This window comes from Rattus norvegicus, chromosome X (genome assembly GCF_036323735.1).
Source record: "Rattus norvegicus strain BN/NHsdMcwi chromosome X, GRCr8, whole genome shotgun sequence".
In the NCBI taxonomy this organism is placed as follows: domain Eukaryota; kingdom Metazoa; phylum Chordata; class Mammalia; order Rodentia; family Muridae; genus Rattus; species Rattus norvegicus.
The window spans coordinates 4424165-4445196 of record NC_086039.1 but is presented as its reverse complement, the minus strand read 5'-3'; the positions used below and the strand labels follow the sequence as shown (position 1 = coordinate 4445196).

General features: G+C 36.8%; 1 protein-coding gene across 2 annotated transcripts in view; it reads left to right on the top strand.

Moving 5' to 3' along the window:
- The window catches only part of Rp2 (RP2 activator of ARL3 GTPase), a 44130-nt gene extending 25004 nt beyond the window's left edge, over positions 1 to 19126 (top strand). The window contains exons 3-6 of one of the 2 annotated variants that reach the window (XM_039099932.2): positions 77 to 191; positions 15587 to 15672; positions 16017 to 16111; positions 19041 to 19126. In XM_039099932.2, coding sequence (XP_038955860.1) covers positions 77 to 191; positions 15587 to 15672; positions 16017 to 16100 — 285 coding nt within the window. In that variant the 3' untranslated portion in view covers positions 16101 to 16111; positions 19041 to 19126. Of the gene's footprint in view, positions 1 to 76; positions 192 to 15586; positions 15673 to 16016 lie in introns of both variants that reach the window. The other variant, NM_001109012.2, reaches the window with a different exon arrangement.
- Positions 19127 to 21032: the final 1906 nt, after the last annotated feature.

Here is a 21032-nt window from a genome sequence, read left to right as displayed (position 1 = left end):
AATGCTGAAATAACAAAACCTAGTTTTCATACTTGAAGTTCATTTTAAAATCTAAATGAAATATTATTCTCCACAGATGGTTGGCAAAGGCTTTTCCCTAGTGCAGACAAAGGAAATGTCAATGAAAACTGAAGATGCTCAGAGGGTTTTCCGGGAAAAGGCATCAGACTTTTTACTTCTTCTAAACAAAGGTATTTTCTGAATGACCAGGGTTCTTTTGTGGTTATATTCCTGACATACCATCTTAACCTTTTTCTCTTCCTTCCATGTTACCTTCTCTTCTTCTTTTGTTTTTTCTCAATTTTTCTCTTCCTGTTCTGTGTTTAGTACTTAAACCAGTCACATTTCTATATTATTTTAGTTTTATTTTATTATTCTTGTACCTTTGTATTGTTGCAAAGCACTTGGTAAAGATGCACTTTGGCCATACTGAAAAAGAAGTAAGAAATACAAGGTCAGTATTTTCTGTTTTTGTATAATTAACTTCTCGTGAAAAAGGAGAATGTTTTAGTAAGTGAATGTTCCCCGTAAATTTCAGCTATAGAAGAAATGCACACAAGAGAGGAGCTGGAGTGCATACCTTGCCAAAGGGCTGCTGTTTGCCTCTATTTTCTTAACAGTGTACTGACACTGGAGACCAAAGTATTATCTGTCTCTTGGGTGTAGGGACATTGTTTGCTTGCTCAAGGCTCCAAGCTGATATGAATACAATATGCAATGCTAATTAGGTATACCCTACAGAAAGGGCACATCTGCATGTGGGTTTCTTTATGTATAAATAAATTAAAATGAATTCTAAAATTGTATATGAAAAAAGCATTGGATGAGTGTTAGGATAATTTTAATCAGTAATGCTGTGTGTAATTGGGCTATTAAGCGTTAGCACAATATTTCATATCCTTTTACAGTATTATAATAGTGGAAGGACTTACTCCAATCCAGTGCTTGAGTCTACCTCAGAATATCTTTTGACATAGGACATTCAAATGAAATCTTGAAAATGAATTTGGAAAATCTTATCAACTTTCAGAAATGGAATTGAGTGATAAGTCTAACAGTGTGAGGATTAATGTTGAAGTCAGTAATCTGAATCAAGGGCCTTCTTTTAAGGTGACCAGTAATCATTCTCAGGCAGGATTTCTCGATGTCGGCACTGTAGACATCTTGTGCAATAACTTTGTAAAAAAGCATTGTAGAATTACTTCAACCTAAATAGTGTCCGCCTTTAAATAATATGATGTTTCATATGGGTATAGTAAAATGCTACCACCTGTAAAACAAAAATCAGTCAGCAGATATTTTAGGAATTTGGGAAATAAACGTCATACAAACAAGACTGTAAAAGGAAATACAAGCCTACAGGAAGTACTCAAAAGACTGATATAGTCATATCAAATCAAAAGAGCCAACTTAAAGAATTTACACTGGCAAAATTTGGGGACAGTTTGACCATGGAAAAGAATAATGGGGGTTGGGAGTATATTCTGTGGAAGACTGCTTGCCTAGTGTATTTGAAGACTTGGATTCAATTTCTAATAAAAATAAATAAATTCCACAAAAGCGTAATGAAAGTAAGGTAACAACAGAAATGCACCCGTGGAAAAGGTGAGGGCTGAGTGAAGTGGTGCCCACCTGTGCTCCCTGTGCTTGGGAGGGAGAGGCAAGAGGTATTCGGAAGTTCAAGGCTGTCCTCAGCCATGGTTCAGGACCCTGTTTGACTGCTTGAGACTTTTCCAGAAAAGGGGAAGGGAGCATTAGGCTTACATTGGTCTCTTGACTCTTTTGTCTTTGCTTTGTTCTTTTCTTTTTCGAATCTGGAGATGGGGATTTTTTTTGCATTGTTGTGATGAATGAATCAAAATAGGAAAGAAGTTAAATGACACCTTAAGGAAACAATGAACCAAGTCCAAAATCCAAGGCATCCTATAAGATAACAAGCTATGTGTCTTCAGATGAGGAAACAAAAAGATGAGGGAATTCTTTTAGATTAAAATAATCCAAAGAAATATAACAGTGACTGCAATGAGAGAGCCCTGATTGGCTATGGGAATGATGTGGAGTATGGAGTAGACTATATAGGTAGATTTTAAACAAGGAGTTTGAAGATGTTAGAAGTTGTTTCATTTCCTTAGGTATGTAAATCATATTGTGATTAGGTAAGCTATGCATGCTGAGTATCATTGTGTCAGCAAAACAAAAACAAAGCATACATGTAGGGGCCAGCAAAATGACTCAGTGAGTAAAAGCACTTGCCACCAAGTTTGATGACTTGAGTTCAGCTCCTGAGTCGTACATGGAAGGAGTGAAGTGACTTCCACAAGTTGTCCTTTGACTTTCGTAAACATGCCTTGTCATGAGTGCCCCACACACCCACAGCTACAAAAATAAGTAAGTAAACAAATAAATATAAAATAAATAAAACCTCTGTGGCCAAAATTTGACTCTGGGTAACTATAGTTAAAGTTAAGATGGATTTTTTTTTTCTTTTTCAGTTTGTCAAGACAGGGTTTCTCTGTGTAGCCCTGGCTGCACTGGAACTCACTCTGAAGATTAGGCTGGCCTCAAACAATAAGATGAATGTGTATGCTGTTCTTTCAGTATTTTTATAATGTGTGATTTTTTTTTCCCAAATTAGGAATTAGAAGGGTTGGACTAATGCCTCGGTGGTTAAGAGCCAGAGGACCGAGGTTCATGTGGTGTTTGACAATTGGCTCTAATTTCAGTGCCCACCATTCTGATGCCTTCTTCTGGGGTCCTCAGACACCTCATGGTCCACAGACATATATGTAGGCAAAACACCGATACATACAAATAATAAATAAAATAAAACCTTTTTAAAAATTATTCATTTATTCTCAAAACCTCCAAGATTTTTGAGAAAATTTGAAGCTGCCCAGTAGTGAGTTCCTATGGAATAGCAAACAGACCCAGTGCTAATGTTCCTAAAGGTAGACCAGGCCATCTTTTAAGGTGACCAGTAATCATTCTCAGGCAGGATTTCTCAACGTGGGCACTGTTGACATCCTGTGCAATAACTTCTGTCCTGGGTAGGGCCGGCCTGTGTGTGACAATGCTGCACAGCACTCTGGCTCTGTCCACTCAATACTAATTTCTTCAGTCATAGCAACAACAAAATGCTTTTAGACATTGCCTGATGTCCTTTAAGGAGCATAAGTGTTGTCAGTTGAAATTTTACTTTTATTATAATTCATGGCTGAATCTAAACTAGTCTTTAATTATGATTATCTAGTTCTAGTTAATAAATGTTACTATTTGACTATTAATAAGAGAATCTGTTGTCCATTCTGAGTCTTCCAAACCTGACTAATCCTCAAAACTCTATAGGATGGTGTTTTTTGATGTTTTTAAAAATATAAATTTCCAATACCTCGGTGTGACTTTAACCAAGCAAGTAAAAGATTTGTACAATAAGAACTTGAAGCCTCTGAAGAAAGAAATTGAAGAAGACCACAAAAGATGGAAAGATCTCCCATGCTCTTGGATTGGCAGGATTAATATAGTAAAAATGGCCATTATACCAAAAGCGATCTACAGATTCAATGCAATCCCCATCAAAATACCAATCCAATTCTTCAAAGAGTTAGACAGAACAATTTGCAAGTTCATCTGGAATAACAAAAAACCCAGGATAGCTAAAGCTATCCTCAACAATAAAAGGACTTCAGGGGGAATCACTATCCCTGAACTCAAGCAGTGTTACAGAGCAATAGTGATAAAAACTGCATGGTATTGGTACAGAGACAGACAGACCAATGGAATAGAATTGAAGACCCAGAAATGAACCCACACACCTACGGGCACTTGATTTTTGACAAAGGAGCCAAAACCATCCAATGGAAAAAAGATGGCATTTTCAGCAAATGGTGCTGGTTCAACTGGAGATCAACACGTAGAAGAATGCAGATTGATCCATGCTTATCACCCTGTACAAAGCTTAAGTCCAAGTGGATCAAGGACCTCCACATCAAACCAGACACACTCAAACTAATAGAAGAAAAACTAGGGAAGCATCTGGAACACATGGGTACTGGAGAAAATTTCCTGAACAAAAAAAACACCAATGGCTTATGCTCTAAGATCAAAAATAGACAAATGGAATCTCATAAAACTGCAAAGCTTCTGTAAGGCAAAGGACACTGTGGTTAGGACAAAATGGCAACCAACAGATTGGGAAAAGATCTTTACCAATCCTACAACTGATAGAGGATTTATATCCAAAATATACAAAGGATTCATGAAGTTAGACTATAGGGAGACAAGTAACCCTATTAAAAAATGTGGTTCAGAGTTAAACAAAGAATTCACAGCTGAGGAATGCCGAATGGCTGAGAAACACCTAAAGAAATGTTCAACATCTTTAGTCATAAGGGAAATGCAAATCAAAACAACCCTGAGATTTCACCTCACACCAGTGAGAATGGCTAAGATCAAAAACTCAGGTGGCAGCAGATACTGGCGAGGATGTGGAGAAAGAGGAACACTCCTCCATTGTTGGTGGGATTGCAGACTGGTACAACCATTCTGGAAATCAGTCTGGAAGTTCCTCAGAAAGTTGAACATTGAACTACCTGAAGACCCAGCTATACCTCTCTTGGGCATATACTCAAAAGATGGCCCAACATATAACAAAGACACGTGCTCCACTATGTTCACAGCAGCCTTATTTATAATATCCAGAAGCTGGAAAGAACCCAGATGCCCTTCAACAGAGGAATGGATACAGAAAATGTGGTACATCTACACAATGGAATATTACTCAGCTATCAAAAACAATGACTTTATGAAATTCATAGGCAAATGGATGGAACTGGAAAATATCATCCTGAGTGCGGTAACCCAATCACAGAAAGACATACATGGTATGCACTCATTGATAAGTGGCTATTAACCCAAATGCTTGAATTGCCCTAGATGCATGGAACAAAGGAAACTCAAGACGGATGATCAAAATGTGAATGCTTCACTCCTTCTTTAAAAGGGGAACAAGAATACCCTTGGCAGGAAATAAGGAGGCAAAGTTTAAAACAGAGGCAGAAGGAACACCCATTCAGAGCCTGCCCCACATGTGGCCCACACATATACAGCCACCCAATTAGACAAGATGGATGAAGCAAAGAAGTGCAGACCAACAGGAGCCGGATGTAGATCGCTCCTGAGAGAGACAGCCAGAATACAGCAAATACAGAGGCGAATGCCAGCAGCAAACCCCTGAACTGAGAATGGGACCCCCGTTGAAGGAATCAGAGAAAGGACTGGAAGAGCTTGAAGGGGCTCGAGACCCCATATGAACAACAATGCCAACCAACCAGAGCTTCCAGGGACTAAGCCACTACCTAAAGACTATACATGGACTGACCCTGGACTCTGACCTCATAGGTAGCAATGAATATCCTAGTAAGAGCACCAGTGGAAGGGGAAGCCCTTGGTCCTGACAAGACTGAACCCCCAGTGAACGTGATTGTTGGGGGAGGGCAGTAATGCGGGGAGGATGGGGAGAGGAACACCCATATAGAAGGGGAGGAGAGGGCTTAGGGGGATGTTGGCCTGGAAACCGGGAAAGGGAATATCAATCGAAATGTAAATAAATATTCAAGTTAATAAAGATAAAAAAAGGGTGGGGGACAAGAATACCCTTGGGAGGGAATAGGGAGGCAACGTTTAGAACAGAGGCTGAAGGAACGCCCATTCAGAGCCTGCCCCACATGTGGCCCATACATATACAGCCATCCAGTTAGACAAGATGGATGAAGCAAAGAAGTGCAGGCCGACAGGAACCAGATGTAGATCTCTCCTGAGAGACACAGCCAGAATACAGCAAATACAGAGGCGAATGCCACCAGCAAACCACTAAACTGAGAATGGGATCCCCATTGAAGGATTCAGAGAAAGGACTGAAAGAGCTTGAAGGGGCCTTCAAGGGGCTCGAGACCCCATATGAACAACAATGCCAACCAACCAGAGCTTCCAAGTACTAATCCACTACCTAAAGACTATATACATGGACTGACCCTGGGCTCCAACCTCATAGGTAGCAATGAATAGCCTAATAAGAGCACCAGTGGAAGGGGAAGCCCTTGGTCCTGCCAAGACTGAAGCCCCAGTGAACGTGATTGTTGGAGAAGGGCGGTAATATGGGGAGGATGGGGAGGGGAACACTCATATAGAAGGGGAGGGGAAGGGGTTAGGGGGATGTTGGCCTGGAAACCGGGAAAGGGAATAACAATCGAAATGTAAATAAGAAATACTCAAGTTAATAAGGAAAAAAAGTCAAGGTGTTACATTGATTATGCAAGTAAAATGTGCCAAGAAACAGTTATTAAGTTGAATTATTTATAAGCTGACTATCCTCTGTGATTTATATCCATCAATAAAAGTCTATTTTTAATCTTTTATTACAGAGAAAAAAAGAAATGCCCAATTTAATAAAGATGGAGGAAAAAATATAAATTTCCAACTACTGTCTCAAAAGGAGTGATTCATCAGTTTTTTTAGTGTGTCCTTGGAATCACCATTTTTGGTAGTTTCTCAGACTGTTCTGAGCATCCTGTTTACCTTGTTTTAGATGTTTCTTTTATTGAGCACACAAAGTAGATGAGCATTAGTCAGACAGCATGGTGCTTTCTAGGCTACTATGGGTTTTCTGGTTCAGTCTAAATGAGGTAAGCTAGTAGACATTTGTATGCTTTTTATTTTTAATAAGTTTAAATTGACAGAAAATTTGCAATGACAGTACCAAGAATTTCTGTATACCCTTCACCTGAGTTTCCAAATGTTAATTAACATAGCCAATGCAAATTATTCAAAACTAAGAAATTCACCTTGGTAAAATGTTAACTCATATGGTCTGTTTTCACTTCACCAGATTTTTTTTTTATCATGCAAGCTTCAGTTCCAGAATTCAACTCCAGATCTCACATTGGCTTTAGTTACTATGTTTCCTTCATCTCCCCAACTCTGTCACAGTTGTGAACCTTCTCTTGTGTTTCATAATCCAAACCTGAAATACTTCCAGTTAGTTTGAAGAATATCACTCTGTTAGGGATTGCCGGCTGTTTTCTCAGGTTAGACAGGACTGTAGGTCTGCTGTAGTATCTGCTGTGGTTATCTATCTTTCGTGAGGGAGGGCAGGGTACATTTGTGCTACACAATGAATGTAGAAGACAGAGGATAACTCATGGGAGTTGAATATCTTCTGCTATGTGTGTTCCAGGGATCAAACTCAGGTTGCTGAGAGGCTTTTACTCATGTTCCCATCAGTCTAGAGATTTATATTTTGTTTGATAACTTAACATTTTTTCAGCTGTATCAATGTATAATTACCAGAGATTACATTTTAACGTATATAATATAGTGATCTGGTATATATGTATATATGCCATGTATTATAAATGATTACCACAATCTGTTAAGTTATATAATTTCCTTCAAATTTTTGTTTAAAACCTCTTATTGTATGTATGCATATAAGTTCGTATGTATGTATATGGATGGGGACATTGCCATAGCACAACTATGGAGGTCAGGGGCAACTCCGTGAAGTCAGTTTTCCATTTCTACCTTTACTGGTTTCTGGATAGTGAACTCAGGTTTCCAGGCTTGTGCAGGAAACTTTACCCAGTGAGCCACTGTGATGGCCTTTTTGTGGGAAGAACCTTTAAAGTGTCATTATAGCAATTTTCCAGTATACAATATGGTATTACTATCTATAGTGAGCACTGCTATACATTAATTTTAAGAACTTATCTTCATGATGTGTTGGGGAGTGGTTATACTGGGGACTGCACACCATGCATTCTAGGCAGGAGATAGCTCAAACTATACACGCAGCCCCAACTTCCTAATCATATAAATTTACATGGTGTAACCAGCATCTTGCAGTTTCTCTTGCTTCTAGGCCCTAGGATTCCACCATGTTATCTTTTATGGGTTCAAATTTTCAAGACTTCACATATAACTGAAATTAATCAGTATTTTTTAATCTATTTTACTTATACTGCCCTGTGTCTCACCCATGTCATTCCAGAAGGCAAGATTTTTTTAATAGCAAAGTAGATGTGAGTGTGCATGCGTGGTGTGTGTGTGTGTGTGTGTGTGTGTGTGTGTGTGTGTGTGTGTGTATGTCTTTTTTGAGACAAGGTCTTAATGTATAACCTCAGATGACCTGAAACTCACAGATAATCTGCCTGCCTCTCTTCTCCAAGTGCTAGGATTAAAGGCCACCAAGAGTGAGCCATACTGTCCTTTTTTATCCACTCAAATACCTAGAGGTCGGATTTTCAAATTTTTGAAGTATTTTCATAATGACTATAACAACTTACATCCCTACTAGCAGTACACAAGGGTTCTCCTCGCTCCACATCCTTAGCAAGGTATTTCTCTTTGTGATAATAGCCCACCTAACATGTATGAGAAGTTGATATCTCTTGTAGTTGTGATTTGCATTTTCTTTTCTTTTTTTCAGAGCTGGGGACCGAACCCAGGGCCTTGTGCTTGCTAGGCAAGTGCTCTACCACTGAGCTAAATCCCCAACCGTGATTTGCATTTTCTTGATGAAGGCAACATTTGGTACTTTTTCATGTGTTGCTTCTCAATATTAGTTAATAAGAAGTACTTTGCATTTCAATTCTATTAGATTTCTGTTCTCATATTTATTCTTTCCTTACTTTGACTAACATTAGGTAAGATTTATTCTGTCTCTAGTTTCTTAAAGTTGGAGTATAAGTTACAGATAGTAGTATTTTTTGACATTGAAAACTTAACAGCTCACAGCATGCCTGAGTGAAGTGTATATGCATACATGTTCTCATGAAACATGGAAAAGCCTCCCTCAATTAGGTACAATGCACACAACGTTTGGGGGCCGCGTCAACACCAAAATCCATAAGAATCTCAGAAATGTGAAAAATAAGGCACAATTGAGACAGCAGAAAGGATGCCTGCTTATATATAAGGAATAAAACAAGAAGGTTGAGTGAGCCTCTCGGCTGGGAACATGCACAGCATGTGGATCTGAGAACAGCTACAAAAGCAGAGCAGATAGTGATGGGTAGAGGAGTTGAATACACTTTAAAGGACTTGGAGGTGCTTTCAGAAGAACTTTAACAATACGCAAATGAGGAGCTACTGTGTATGTATTTAATACTGAATTTTTTCCTATAAGTATGACTTTAGCTGTATCCTGAATTTCAACACATTTTGTTTTCATATTCATTCAGTTCATGATTTGGCAAAATGCAGTCCATAGCCTGCTTTAGAAAATGGAGTTTTATGGGAATATAGCCACATGCATTCTTTTCTCCATTCTGCTGCTTTTGTGCTACAACCAAAGAATTGTTTAGTGGCAGGCAATGTATAGTCCACATGGCCTAAAATATTTTTATCTGATTCTTTATAGAGAAAATAACGACATTTAATTTAGTGGAAAGTAATTTTGAAGCCAGTATAGTGGCACATGTTTGAGACAAGAGGATCATGAGTTTCAGACCAGTGTGGGTTATATGTGAGTTCAAGATCAGATTGGATTACTTATTTGAATGATGTCTCAAAAAAAGAAGAAGGAGGATGGGGAGGGAGGAGGGAGAGGAGGAGGAAGAAGAAGAGGAAGAAGAAAAGGAGGAGAAGAAAAGAGGAAGAGGAGGAGGGAAAGGAAGGAGAAGAAGAAAAGAAGAAAGAAAAAGGGAAGAGGAGGGAGGGGATGGGGAGGAGGAAGAGGAAGAGGAGGAGGAGGAGGAAAAACAACAATTGCAGGCTAAAGACATGACTCGGTCATTAGGATCACTTGCTACTCTTCCAGAGAATGCAAGTATAATTTCCAGTACCTATGTTGGGTGACTCAGAAGTGCCTACAAGGCAAGCTCCAGAGTACCCTCTGCTGATCTCCATAGGCACTTGCACTCAAGTACATATACCCCAACAAAGATAAACATACTGTTTCCTACAGTAAGTTAAATCTGCTTTTATGACACAGGTTACGGTCTATTTTGTTTAGATTCTATGCTCATTTGATAATAATGTAAATCATGTTTGCTTGCTAGGATGTTATAGAAATAACTACTACGTCAACCTAGTTGGTAATAACATACAAATAAGTCATCTCTCTCCTTTCTGCCTACTTATTTCTTACATTAATGAGAGAAATGTTGAAGTCTACATGTGTTGTGACGATTTGTGACATTTCTCTGTTCTAATCTTTGAGGCTTAACTGTATATTTTGAAAGTCTGTTACTTGCATACACATTTAGGATTGTTACATCTTCATGGAGACTATTATATAATAGTACCCTTATCTGTGATTATCTTCTTTGCTCTAGAATCTATTTTATCTGAAATTAATAAGGTTACTTATTTATTATATAATATATATTATATTATTATATAATGATATTTCTTATCAAACATATATAATTAAGATAAAGTTTTAGAGCATATAGTAGTTTTCTGCTTTTCAGTCCAGTCTGATAGTCTTTAACTGTTGTCTTTAGAACATTCATATCAAAGTAGATTATTGATAAAGTTGGATTATGGATAAAGTCTTTCATCTTGCTAGCTTTTTCTGTTACATTTTTGTTACCTCTGTAAATGTAATGGAACATTTTTATGATTCTACTTGATCTTGTATTGACTTGTTGATTGTACATGTTTTTCTAAAACTTTGTTTCACAGAAGTAAATTACAATTTAAATAATTTGCATCCAGCTTCACTTATAGTTTAAGAACCTGAGAGCATATTTTTAGATCTCCGTATCTTGTGTCCTTTATCAATTCTTTTATGTTTATTATGATGTGTTGTAATAACAATTGTTAGTGTTATTGCTTTGAATTGACATGCATTTTTAGAGCAATATAAAATAGGAAAAATGGAGATCATATTTGACTGGAGGTTTTATAACAGGAATGGCATGGTTCTTTTAAAATGCAATTATTATTCCATTGATTGTCATAGTGGGCAAGCAGAGAGACCATGTAGGCTGCTGCTCTGATCTAATTAATGCAAGATAGTGGTTTGTTCATGACAGCCAAAAAGCCTAGATTTAAAGGTATTGCAGCTATTGAATATGAAGTTTACATTGAAACATTAAAACATGACCAGTATCCTTATTGACCTCATACTTTACCCAGGACTCTGGGTTCAATCTCCAACACCAAAAAGGGAAGGAAGGAAGAAAAAGAAAAGAAAAATAGGAAAAATATTATCTTCTGTAAATTTTCAAACATACTAATTTTACTCAAAATAGAATTTGGGTTTGGACAGATGTCTCAGAGGTTAAGAGCACTCATTGTACTTTCAAAGGACTGGAGTTTGGGTCCTAGCACCCACAATGGTTCACAATTATCCATAACTCCAGTTTCAGAGGATCAGGCTCCCGCACCTCAGTTACGTACACACACAGGCAAAATGCTCATTAAAATAAATCTTTAAAAAATAAAATTTAATGAGCCCATGTGTTTCACTCCCCAGTTTCATCAACATTTTGTCAGTTTTAAAGCATCTTAGCAGGTATGGTGACTCGTGCTTATAATCCCAGCACTCGAAAGATGAGACAGGAATACTGACACAAAGTTCAAGGCAGCCTGGGTTCCATAGTAAGTTCCAGTCTAGCCTGGGTTATAGACTTAACACTGTTCCCAAAACAACAACAAATTTATAACCTTCCATTTCACTAAAATGTTCTAATGCAGTGTTATTTTGTCTTGACTTTTCATTCCCAATCATTTATGTATCTCAAGTAAAACAATTTAAATTGTGCTTTCTTGAGTAACCATTTTAACATCTAACAAACAGTTAATGGCAGTTTCTTAAAGATCCTTTCATACTCATATGCAAATTATCTTCATTGTCAAATTCCCTATGTCCTTTTACAGCTAATTTCATCCAGGTCTAAAAATAGACCCACTTGTTGTAATTTATTGTTTCATATCTTATATGTCTAATTTTAAAAACCAAGCATTTTCCCCTCTTTTTGTCACATTCCTCTGAATGAAGTTTGGTCAGTTGTCCTATAATGTTTATGGGATTAAATTATTCTACTATGTTTCTTGTAGAAGTTAAATCTAAACCTTGTTTACACTTAGGTTTATTTTTTTTGATAAGAATACTTCATAGGTGTCAGTACCTCTTATCACTTTAAATGTAAATGCCCACAGTGTTTGATTAGGAATTTTTTTAATTTTTTTTCTTTTTCTTTTTTTCGGAGCTGGGGACCGAACCCAGGGCCTTGTGCTCGCTAGGCAAGCGCTCTACCACTGAGCCAAATCCCCAACCCTAGGGAATTTTTTTTAGCATGCTAAGAGTCATCAGCAGATTCAGGTGGCAATGACCTTTTCAAAGTGAATGAGATGAATAGGATATCAAGACCATAGGAGTTTTGCCTGAACTCATTATTTTAATAGGAGTTGCAAAATGATCACTTTCTGGTTATATCACCACCTCTATATTTATTAGCAGATGTTAAAAGTACACCTTGTACACCAGCACTGTTTGGTTGACTTGAAATATGCTCATACCAGAAAAAAGGAGGAAAAGTAAGCATCAATTTTCAGAGTACTGAATTGGTACCCTAGCAACCCTCAGTAATGACCAGTGAGTTTTATTCCTTTTTTGTCTAAACACCATTACGAACTCAAGGACTTTTATATAGTCAGTGTGTTTTAATAAGCTGTAATTATTCCTTCTGATTTCACCATGTCTCATATCGTTTTAATAGACTCTATTGCACTTGGATTTCAGTGATTTCAACTCAATAAGATATTTCAGCTAGGTCTGATGGTAGAGACAGAGGTGGATGATCTCTGTTAGTTCAATGCCAGCCTTGTCTACCAAGTTCAGATCACCCAGTGCTAAATAAGAAAAAAAAACAACAAAAAGGTAGACAATAATGTAACAAAGTACTGTATCTACCACTGTGGTTTTATAGTTTCCAAATGTGTTCACATGTTTTCCATTGCTATAAAAAAATAACTGAAACAATCAACTTAATAAAAAGGAAAGGTTTTGGGTTGGGGATTTAGCTCAGTGGTAGAGCGCTTGCCTAGGAAGCACAAGGCCCTGGGTTCGGTCCCCAGCTCCGGAAAAAAAAAAAAAAAGGAAAGGTTTTATTTTGACTTGCAATTTTTGGAGCTTTCAGTCTATGACTGGCCTTGTTCTTTGGGCTTTCCATATAGTACAGTACACCATGATGGGAACACATCAGGAAAAAGGCCATTTACCCTGTGGCTGAAAGAAAAGGAAGAAAAAATGAGGCCCTAGGATGCCCTTTGTGAATAGCCCCCAAAGATGTAAACTTTCCCACTCTGCACCTTCTCTTAAACGCTTCTACTTTCCAACACTAGCTTCCAGTACTTTGGGCTGAGTACTACGCTTTTAGAACATGGACTAAAAACCAAACTATCACACCAGCTCATAGCCAATATATGACTTGGCAATTTTTTTTCTTTTTTAATACTTCTGAAAGTTTTGTTTGTTTACCATATTGTTTTAACACAGTGGTTTTATAAATAACAGCAACATTTGCTACCAGAGTAAGATTAGTGAAACTTTAAAATTCCCTTCTATCTTTTTGTACTTAGGCCATATTCCACTGAGGGTATACAGACAAAACCTTGCCTTCTAAGCTTGCTTAGACTAGGTCTCTGTATGATCATATCACTAACTTAATAGATTCGTGTATTTTAGTTTGCTTTTATGTTTTAGAACTGCTTTTTTCCACATTTACTTTTGCTTTGAGATGCTAACATGCTTTCCAATGTAAAGTTATATAAAATGGTACATTGAGAGAATTTTCACCTGCATTCTTTGACCCACTCTTTCTTTCAATAGGCAAACATTTGGGGGCAGGGTTTTTGATATTTACCTTTTTACATTTTTTTCTGAATAGCCTGTGACTTAGAATAGGTCCTTTAGCATAAGAACTTTTTCCTAAAAAGCTACCTAAAGGTAGCCCCTTGCAAGGTTTCATTTGATAACCTCATCTTATCACTCACATTTTTCACAGAGACTTTTTGCCAAGAATGAGAAAATGTTAGCAGTTACCTTTTCTTTTACTCAGTACCTATCATAATCTACAGATACTGTGGTGCTGGGAGCTCATAGTTTAGCTTGTTCTCTGGCTCTGAAGGTACAGTTGACTGCTATATTGCTTGCCTTTCCTGTATGTTTAATGGATCAAATTACAACCCTCTAGTTATTTTAGTGCCATATTTAATAGCTTTCTCATTATTGTGCTTTGTTCAGGACACACAACTACCTTAAAGTCAGCATTTCATATTTGTTCACTTTAGTATTTCATACTTAGTACTCTGTTACTCTATTTCATTTTATGTTTGTTTAGTCAGTTTATATCTGTTTTCAAGACATTTGTAAACACTTGGAGGTCAGAATTTCTCCATCATCATGGGAGATAAAAGTCTGATCTGTTAGGAATATGGTGATACCTGAATAAACATTAATTGAATTTAAGTGCACATTTTCTTGCTCTAATTGGCTTGGCCATGCTTGCCAAAAAAAAATCTAAGTTACAACCCAGGTCTACCAAAGGTTTAATCATGACTCTACCCCAAAATATAAGTCATAGTGGTTTTAAAAGTATTCAAATTAATGGATGGGAAAGGAGAGACACGTCTTTCTAGTCAGTGGATTAAAAATAAAGCTCAATCTTTGCTTAAGATGCACTTGGGAAATTTTTTTTTCAAGGAGACACTTCTTTAGTGCCTGGTCTCAATTCTCCTTTGGTTTAGTTCCATAGTTGGTGGCCTAGAGCATGGCTGGTAAGTAGGGGAACTGGAAGGAAGGCCAGCTGCTTGGTAAGACTTGTTTATGTTGACTTGGATTTTTTTTTATCTTATTTGGTATTTTGCCCACTTGTACTTTAAATTGCTAAATGAGTAGAGATTTTTTGGTATTGTTTGTTTGTTATGTTTTTAAAAAGAAGAATAAAGCCAGAGAAACCAGACCATTTCCAACAGCTAAAAATGTGACACTAAGTGGGTTAGAGAGGTGGCTCAGTGGTTAAGAGTGCTTATTCTTCATGCAAAGGACTAGAATTTGGGTACCAGTACCCAAATCTGGCAGTTCAGAACCAACTGTGTATAACTCCAGCTGCAGGGAATCCAATGACCTCTTCTGACCTCTACAAGTCACCTGCCCTCTACATGTTCATAGCCCCCCACACACATTCTTTTAAAAATGTGACACTAGTCCTACTAATAATACTGGAGCTGCTCATCATAGGATGAGATTCAGTGTTTGATGGTAGAGATAGGGACAAAAAGCTGAAGTCATGTGCCCTTCTAATTACCTCTTTTTTCCTACCCGATAAAGATGCTGGACATTTCTTAGGAGGAATCCACAAATAAATGCTGGGTGTAGTGCATACCTGTAGTTCCAGTACTCAGGAGGCAGAGGCAGGAGAATGAGGAAAAGTTCAAGGGCAGTGTGGTCTACACAGTGCATTCCAGGCTACCCAGGGCTACATTGTGAGACTGTTAAAAATCTAAAAAAAATACAAGGATTGCTTTTACAATATATTTGTAATTGTGCTATGAAAACACATCTTGGGGTTCCTTTCAGGTCCTGTGATTGCCCTGGAATTTAATGGAGATGATGCTGTACAAGAATGTCACCTTATTGTAAATGGGCTATTCAACGGGACAAAGGTAGATGATCTTACTGACTATATCTCAATCCAGCTTTCCATTTTATCTCCTTTCCCTTATAATCAAATAGTACTTGTATTTATGGTATATATCCCTTAACACATAGGCTCACAAGTATCTGTAGCTCCAGAAGATCCAACACTGTCTTTTGACCTCTGAGGAAACCAGACACATATGTGGTATACATACTACATACATGCAGGCAAAACATTCATACACATACAAAATAACTCTTAAAAACTTAAAAAGAAAACACAAGCCTGTGACTTTGTTCTGTGAAGAGGTGACCTTTGACATTTAAGGGCTACAGAACTAACTTTTTGTTCATTTTGTATTTTGAATAGATGTTTGTATCAGAAAAAAAGGAGACCGCATCTGGAGATGTTGACAGCTTCTATAACTTTGCTGAGATCCAGATGGGGATATGAAGCGGATTGTGGTATTAGCCTCTTCCAACCTTTATATAGACAGTTTGATAATATACTTATGTATGTTAGTCATTTAGCAATTAGTATTTTTTTTTCTTTTTCTGTTTTTCGGAGCTGGGGACCGAACCCAGGGCCTTGCGCTTTCTAGGCAAGCGCTCTACCACTGAGCTAAATCCGCAACCCCAGCAATTAGTAATTTTTACTAATGCTAAAGTTGTTAAGGCTCTTTTAAATAACTCTTTGAATACCATATCATTTATTTGAGGATCTAAAACAGTTCATTTAAATTGAGTAGTTTTAATCACCTTATAAACTAACCTGCTTCAATAAGCTTGAAGTTTTATTTCTTTTTATACAATAGTCTTATTAGGAAATATTCAAGATTTTACTCCTAATTAAAAGTTCTTTCATATCTCTGGTAATTTAAACTTTCCAACTTTCCTTAGTGTTCTATGGTACTTCATTTAATATATATTTTGTTTCTTATTTTCTCTTTTAATTTAGAGAAATTTGTTACTAGGTGAAATTAAATAAACCTATGCACTTTTTTTTAAAAAAACACATACCCAGTTAAATAATCATGTCCTTCTTGCATTATATAACTAATGAGATTAGTTGGCATACTATTTTATAAATTTGGAAGTTTTTTTTTTTTTAAATATGGGTATTTGAAAGCTGACTATAGTCATGGCATCTGTAGTTCCAGACTACTTGGGATGCTGAAGTGGAAGAATCACTTCAGCTCAAGAGTTCAAGACCAGCCCTGGCAAGTAAGATGCTATTTTAGCAGAAAGAAAAACCTAGGATAATCAGCTTTGCTAAACTTCTAACTGATCCTGGCATTGCTGTTTTAAGGACTACTTCTAAAATAGTATGGCTGCCAGATGATTCTTCTGTTTTCTAATAAGAAAAAGTATACACAACATAAAACTATAGAACACCAATCACCAGCGGATTTGACAGAGGATCACTGTCTGATAGCTGTTGTGACTAGCAAGAAACCTAGAGCAAAACTTAGGACTTTTAAGTAAGGGACACTTAGGTATGATGATAATCTAGACAGGTTATTAACAATCTCCATTTTTTACTCTAGTCAACTAATATTAAAATATGATAAAGTTTGGGTTACTTGAAATCATTATTTCTCAAATGCATCTGATAATAGTAATTTCCCAGGAGGAGGCATGGGAATTGTTCAGAAACACATATTGATGGATCCAGTCTACAGGCGCACAGATTTGGTTCTCAAGGGAAACCGAATGAGGGTGTGTTATCATCTAAACTAATCAATTCTGAAGATGTTGGTTCATCGATTTTATCACATTTGTCAGGGAACAGCAATAGCTTTCATAGGCTCATTTAAAGGAATCTGAGTGAAGCTCTATTTTTATAAAACTGAGATTGAGTATGGCCACTTGTAAAATTCCTTTCATGGTTGTTATTAAAAGTGTATTTTCATGTTTAAAGTGGTTTTGGATACTTTCAGGCCAGCTTATAACTACCATGTTAAATTGTGAATGTGTAGAAGTAATGCTTTTTTATTTTGAATTAATAATATTGAGTACCTACACTGTGCCTAGCCTTGTGCTGACCATCAACATTTCAACATTTCTTTTGTTATAAGAGCATCATGTTATACAAAGTCAATATAATCTCATAAGGTGCAAATAAAAACTGCTGGCAGGTATAACAATTTCTATCATAATTTACAAATGGTCTTTGCAAATAATGGTCAGAGCCATTAATGTTTCCCTTAGCTAAGCTAACTTAAATGCATTCTTTTCTGCCTTGATTATATCACTAATTGTCTTTATCCACATTTGAAATAATCTCAGTACGTGTTTTTTCAGAACTAAAATGCAATGTCACACAAAATGTCACACATTGAGTTTTTATCATATCAGTAACGGTCTACAAATACTCAGGAATATTATGTAAAGGAGACATTAATTTAAGATTTTCCCACCAAATTTAGTATGTTAACCAAAGCCTGAAACTTTATATCCATTTAGGTAAGAACTTTTTACAAGTACTTCATGTTGTTTCTGCAAGTGTAACTTTGATAGTAATCATGATATATTAACTACATTTGGTTTCTGAATAACTTTAAACTCATGAAAAATTAATAGCCATGAAAAGTGATTTTTATTGTCATATTTGTTTAAACATCTTATCAGTTTACTTCTCTTGCATTAGTAGTACTGCTATATTTTGGGTCTGTATGTTTATGTGTAGCTTTTATATGTAAATTTATCTAGTATTTATAAAATGTGCTTTGAAATAAATGTTAAAATGGTTTAATGCTAATTTTTTGAAGAGTACTCTATATTTACTCATACATGTACCAAAATTTGATAAAATTTTTATTTTATTTTGGGTGTTTTGTTATACAATTTTTAATTTTAAAACAAAATAAATGTCTAATCTCTGTCTCATACTAATGAGAAATGAACTGTACACTGAGTGTGTATTTGATGTAATACGTGCATATGTGTATACATGTGTATATATACAAGGTACTCAAAAGAAATGAAAAGGAAGAAACATATTTTGATATAAGGAATTTCTATCATGTTTTCTTTTTTTAAATAAGTCACATTTTGTTATGACTGAATATTTGCTAAGATTAGGCATCTTTCCTTCCATATTTTAAAAATGCTGGGTGTAGCATATACCATTGTAATTCCAGTACTCAGGAATTCAAGGCCAGCCTAGGTTATATATTGAATTCCAGGCCAGTCTGGGCTATATAGCAAGAGCCTGTCTCAAAAAATAAAGAAGTATGATAAATTTTCATTCAAGTTTATAAGAGTAGATGGTATTTTTATTGTCAAATTTACTAGTCTTTGTCTTCCTTTCCTAGCTCATAAAACAAATACTAAAAGTCCAAATTGGTTAGTTTGTAAAAATATAACATTGTGTTTATTTCTACTTATAAAGGTTCAACAAGCACATTAAGATCACTTGGAGCATTGAGAACAAGCAGAAATGATAACACAATAATAAAATTACTTCCTGTTGGATAATTCTTGATGTCTATATTTTGTTTTTCTCATAAAAGATATATTTAAGTTTTCTATATAAATGGAAGTGATTTTGATGCACATTAAAATTTAAGATGCTCATTTTATACTGTTAGTTCTCCAAGCTCTAGAATCGTGGTGCCTTCAAACCCACTCTAGAAAACATTTTATCTTGTAAAGGCATTTCCTTACAGTAGATGTTAGTTAACATGGAGCCCCTCAGCTAGCTATGCATAATAATGGACTCTGGAGTGCTCAGCCCTAAATGGGACATCAATATCACACTCATCCCTCCCAAGCTCAGGGATCTTCTTGGAAGGGGAGGCTGGAAAGATCCAGGGGGTGTGGATAACATCAAGGGAACTATTTTCCGGATCCAAACAGGCAGTTGCACATAAGAACTTACAGTGACTATGACAGCATGCACAAGTCTTGTGCATGCTCCAGGCAGACAATCCCAGCATGGAGCAGGGAAGGTGGGCACAAAAATCCCACCACGAGCTAAGCAGCTATTGGTATTTGATAGTTTCTGGGAGAGAGAAAAATAGATTTCTTGAATGATATGACCCTGGCAGGTTGACCATAGGCAGGCCACACTCCCAAAACTAGCTAGAAAGACAAACTGAACTTGATGAAAGGGGAAAAACCTACAAAATTATATGAGAAGGAATGGGAGGATACAGAGGGTAGTTATGGGAGGAGTTGGGGAAAAGGGTAAATATGTTCAAAATATGTCACATGAAATTCCCAAACAATAGATTTATTTGCAAAATAAATGCAGGTAGTGTGATCCTTTGGGATTGGGTTTTGTGGTTTGATTTCTGCAATGTGTCATAAATACTGTACTACTTTACGGGATCCTTAAAACACACTTTAAAAAAAAAAAGTTTAACACTAATAAAGCCAGCCTTCACATGACTGGTAGTCATGTAGTAGTGTAGCTTCAATCTGAAGAGTCTCTCAAAGTTCCATGTATTAGGTTTAGCAGGTAAAGGAAGTTGCTGTATAAGACTGGTAATCTGAGTTTGAACCCACATAAAGGTTAAGAGTCCATTACATAGGCTGGGGAGATGGCTCAGTGGTTACGAACACTGGCTGCGCATCCAGAGGTCCTGAGGCCAATACCTGAGGCAATCACATGGTATATAATGGGAGCCAATGCCCTCTACTGGTGTGTCTGAAGACAGGAACAGTGTACCCATACATAAAACAAATACATCTTTTTTTTAAAAGAGAATTGATTACACTTAGTTGACCTCTAACTTTGACACATGTGCCCTGTCACAATAATGAAAATTTTAGAAGGTCCATGTTTGTGACTTTATTATATTTTTCCCCCAAGGCTCAGGAAGCATTGTGAAAGAGGGGCAGAAAGATTGTAGTAAGAGCCAGGGAAGAGTGCAATGAAATCATGTCTGCTGAATATAATAGGGCCCTTGCACTCCTAAAGTCAGCAGCTATGGTTGCCTGCCTAGCATTTGGACAAGATCAAGCCAATTAACCCTCCAATACTGTGATTGCCTGATGCCTGTACAAGATCTAGCTGGTCAACATTCCAACATAGATATGGCTCTGCCCCTAGGTGTTGAAAGGGGAATGTGGTGGGATCCTGGGAAGAGTTGAGGGGTAGATATGATCTAAATATATTGTATTCATATATGAAAGTACAAAAGAATATGGTTGGGCAGTGGTGGCATGCACCCTTAATCCCAGCACTCTGGAGTCAGAAGCAGGCAGATTTCTGAGTTCAAGGCCACCCTGCTCTACAAAGCAAAGTGAACTCCAGGACAGCCAGGGCTGCTACAGAGAGAAATCCTAAAGAATATATATATATATATATATATATATATATATATATATATATATATATGTTTTAAACTCCGTGTGTTAGAGGAATGGTCATCAGCCC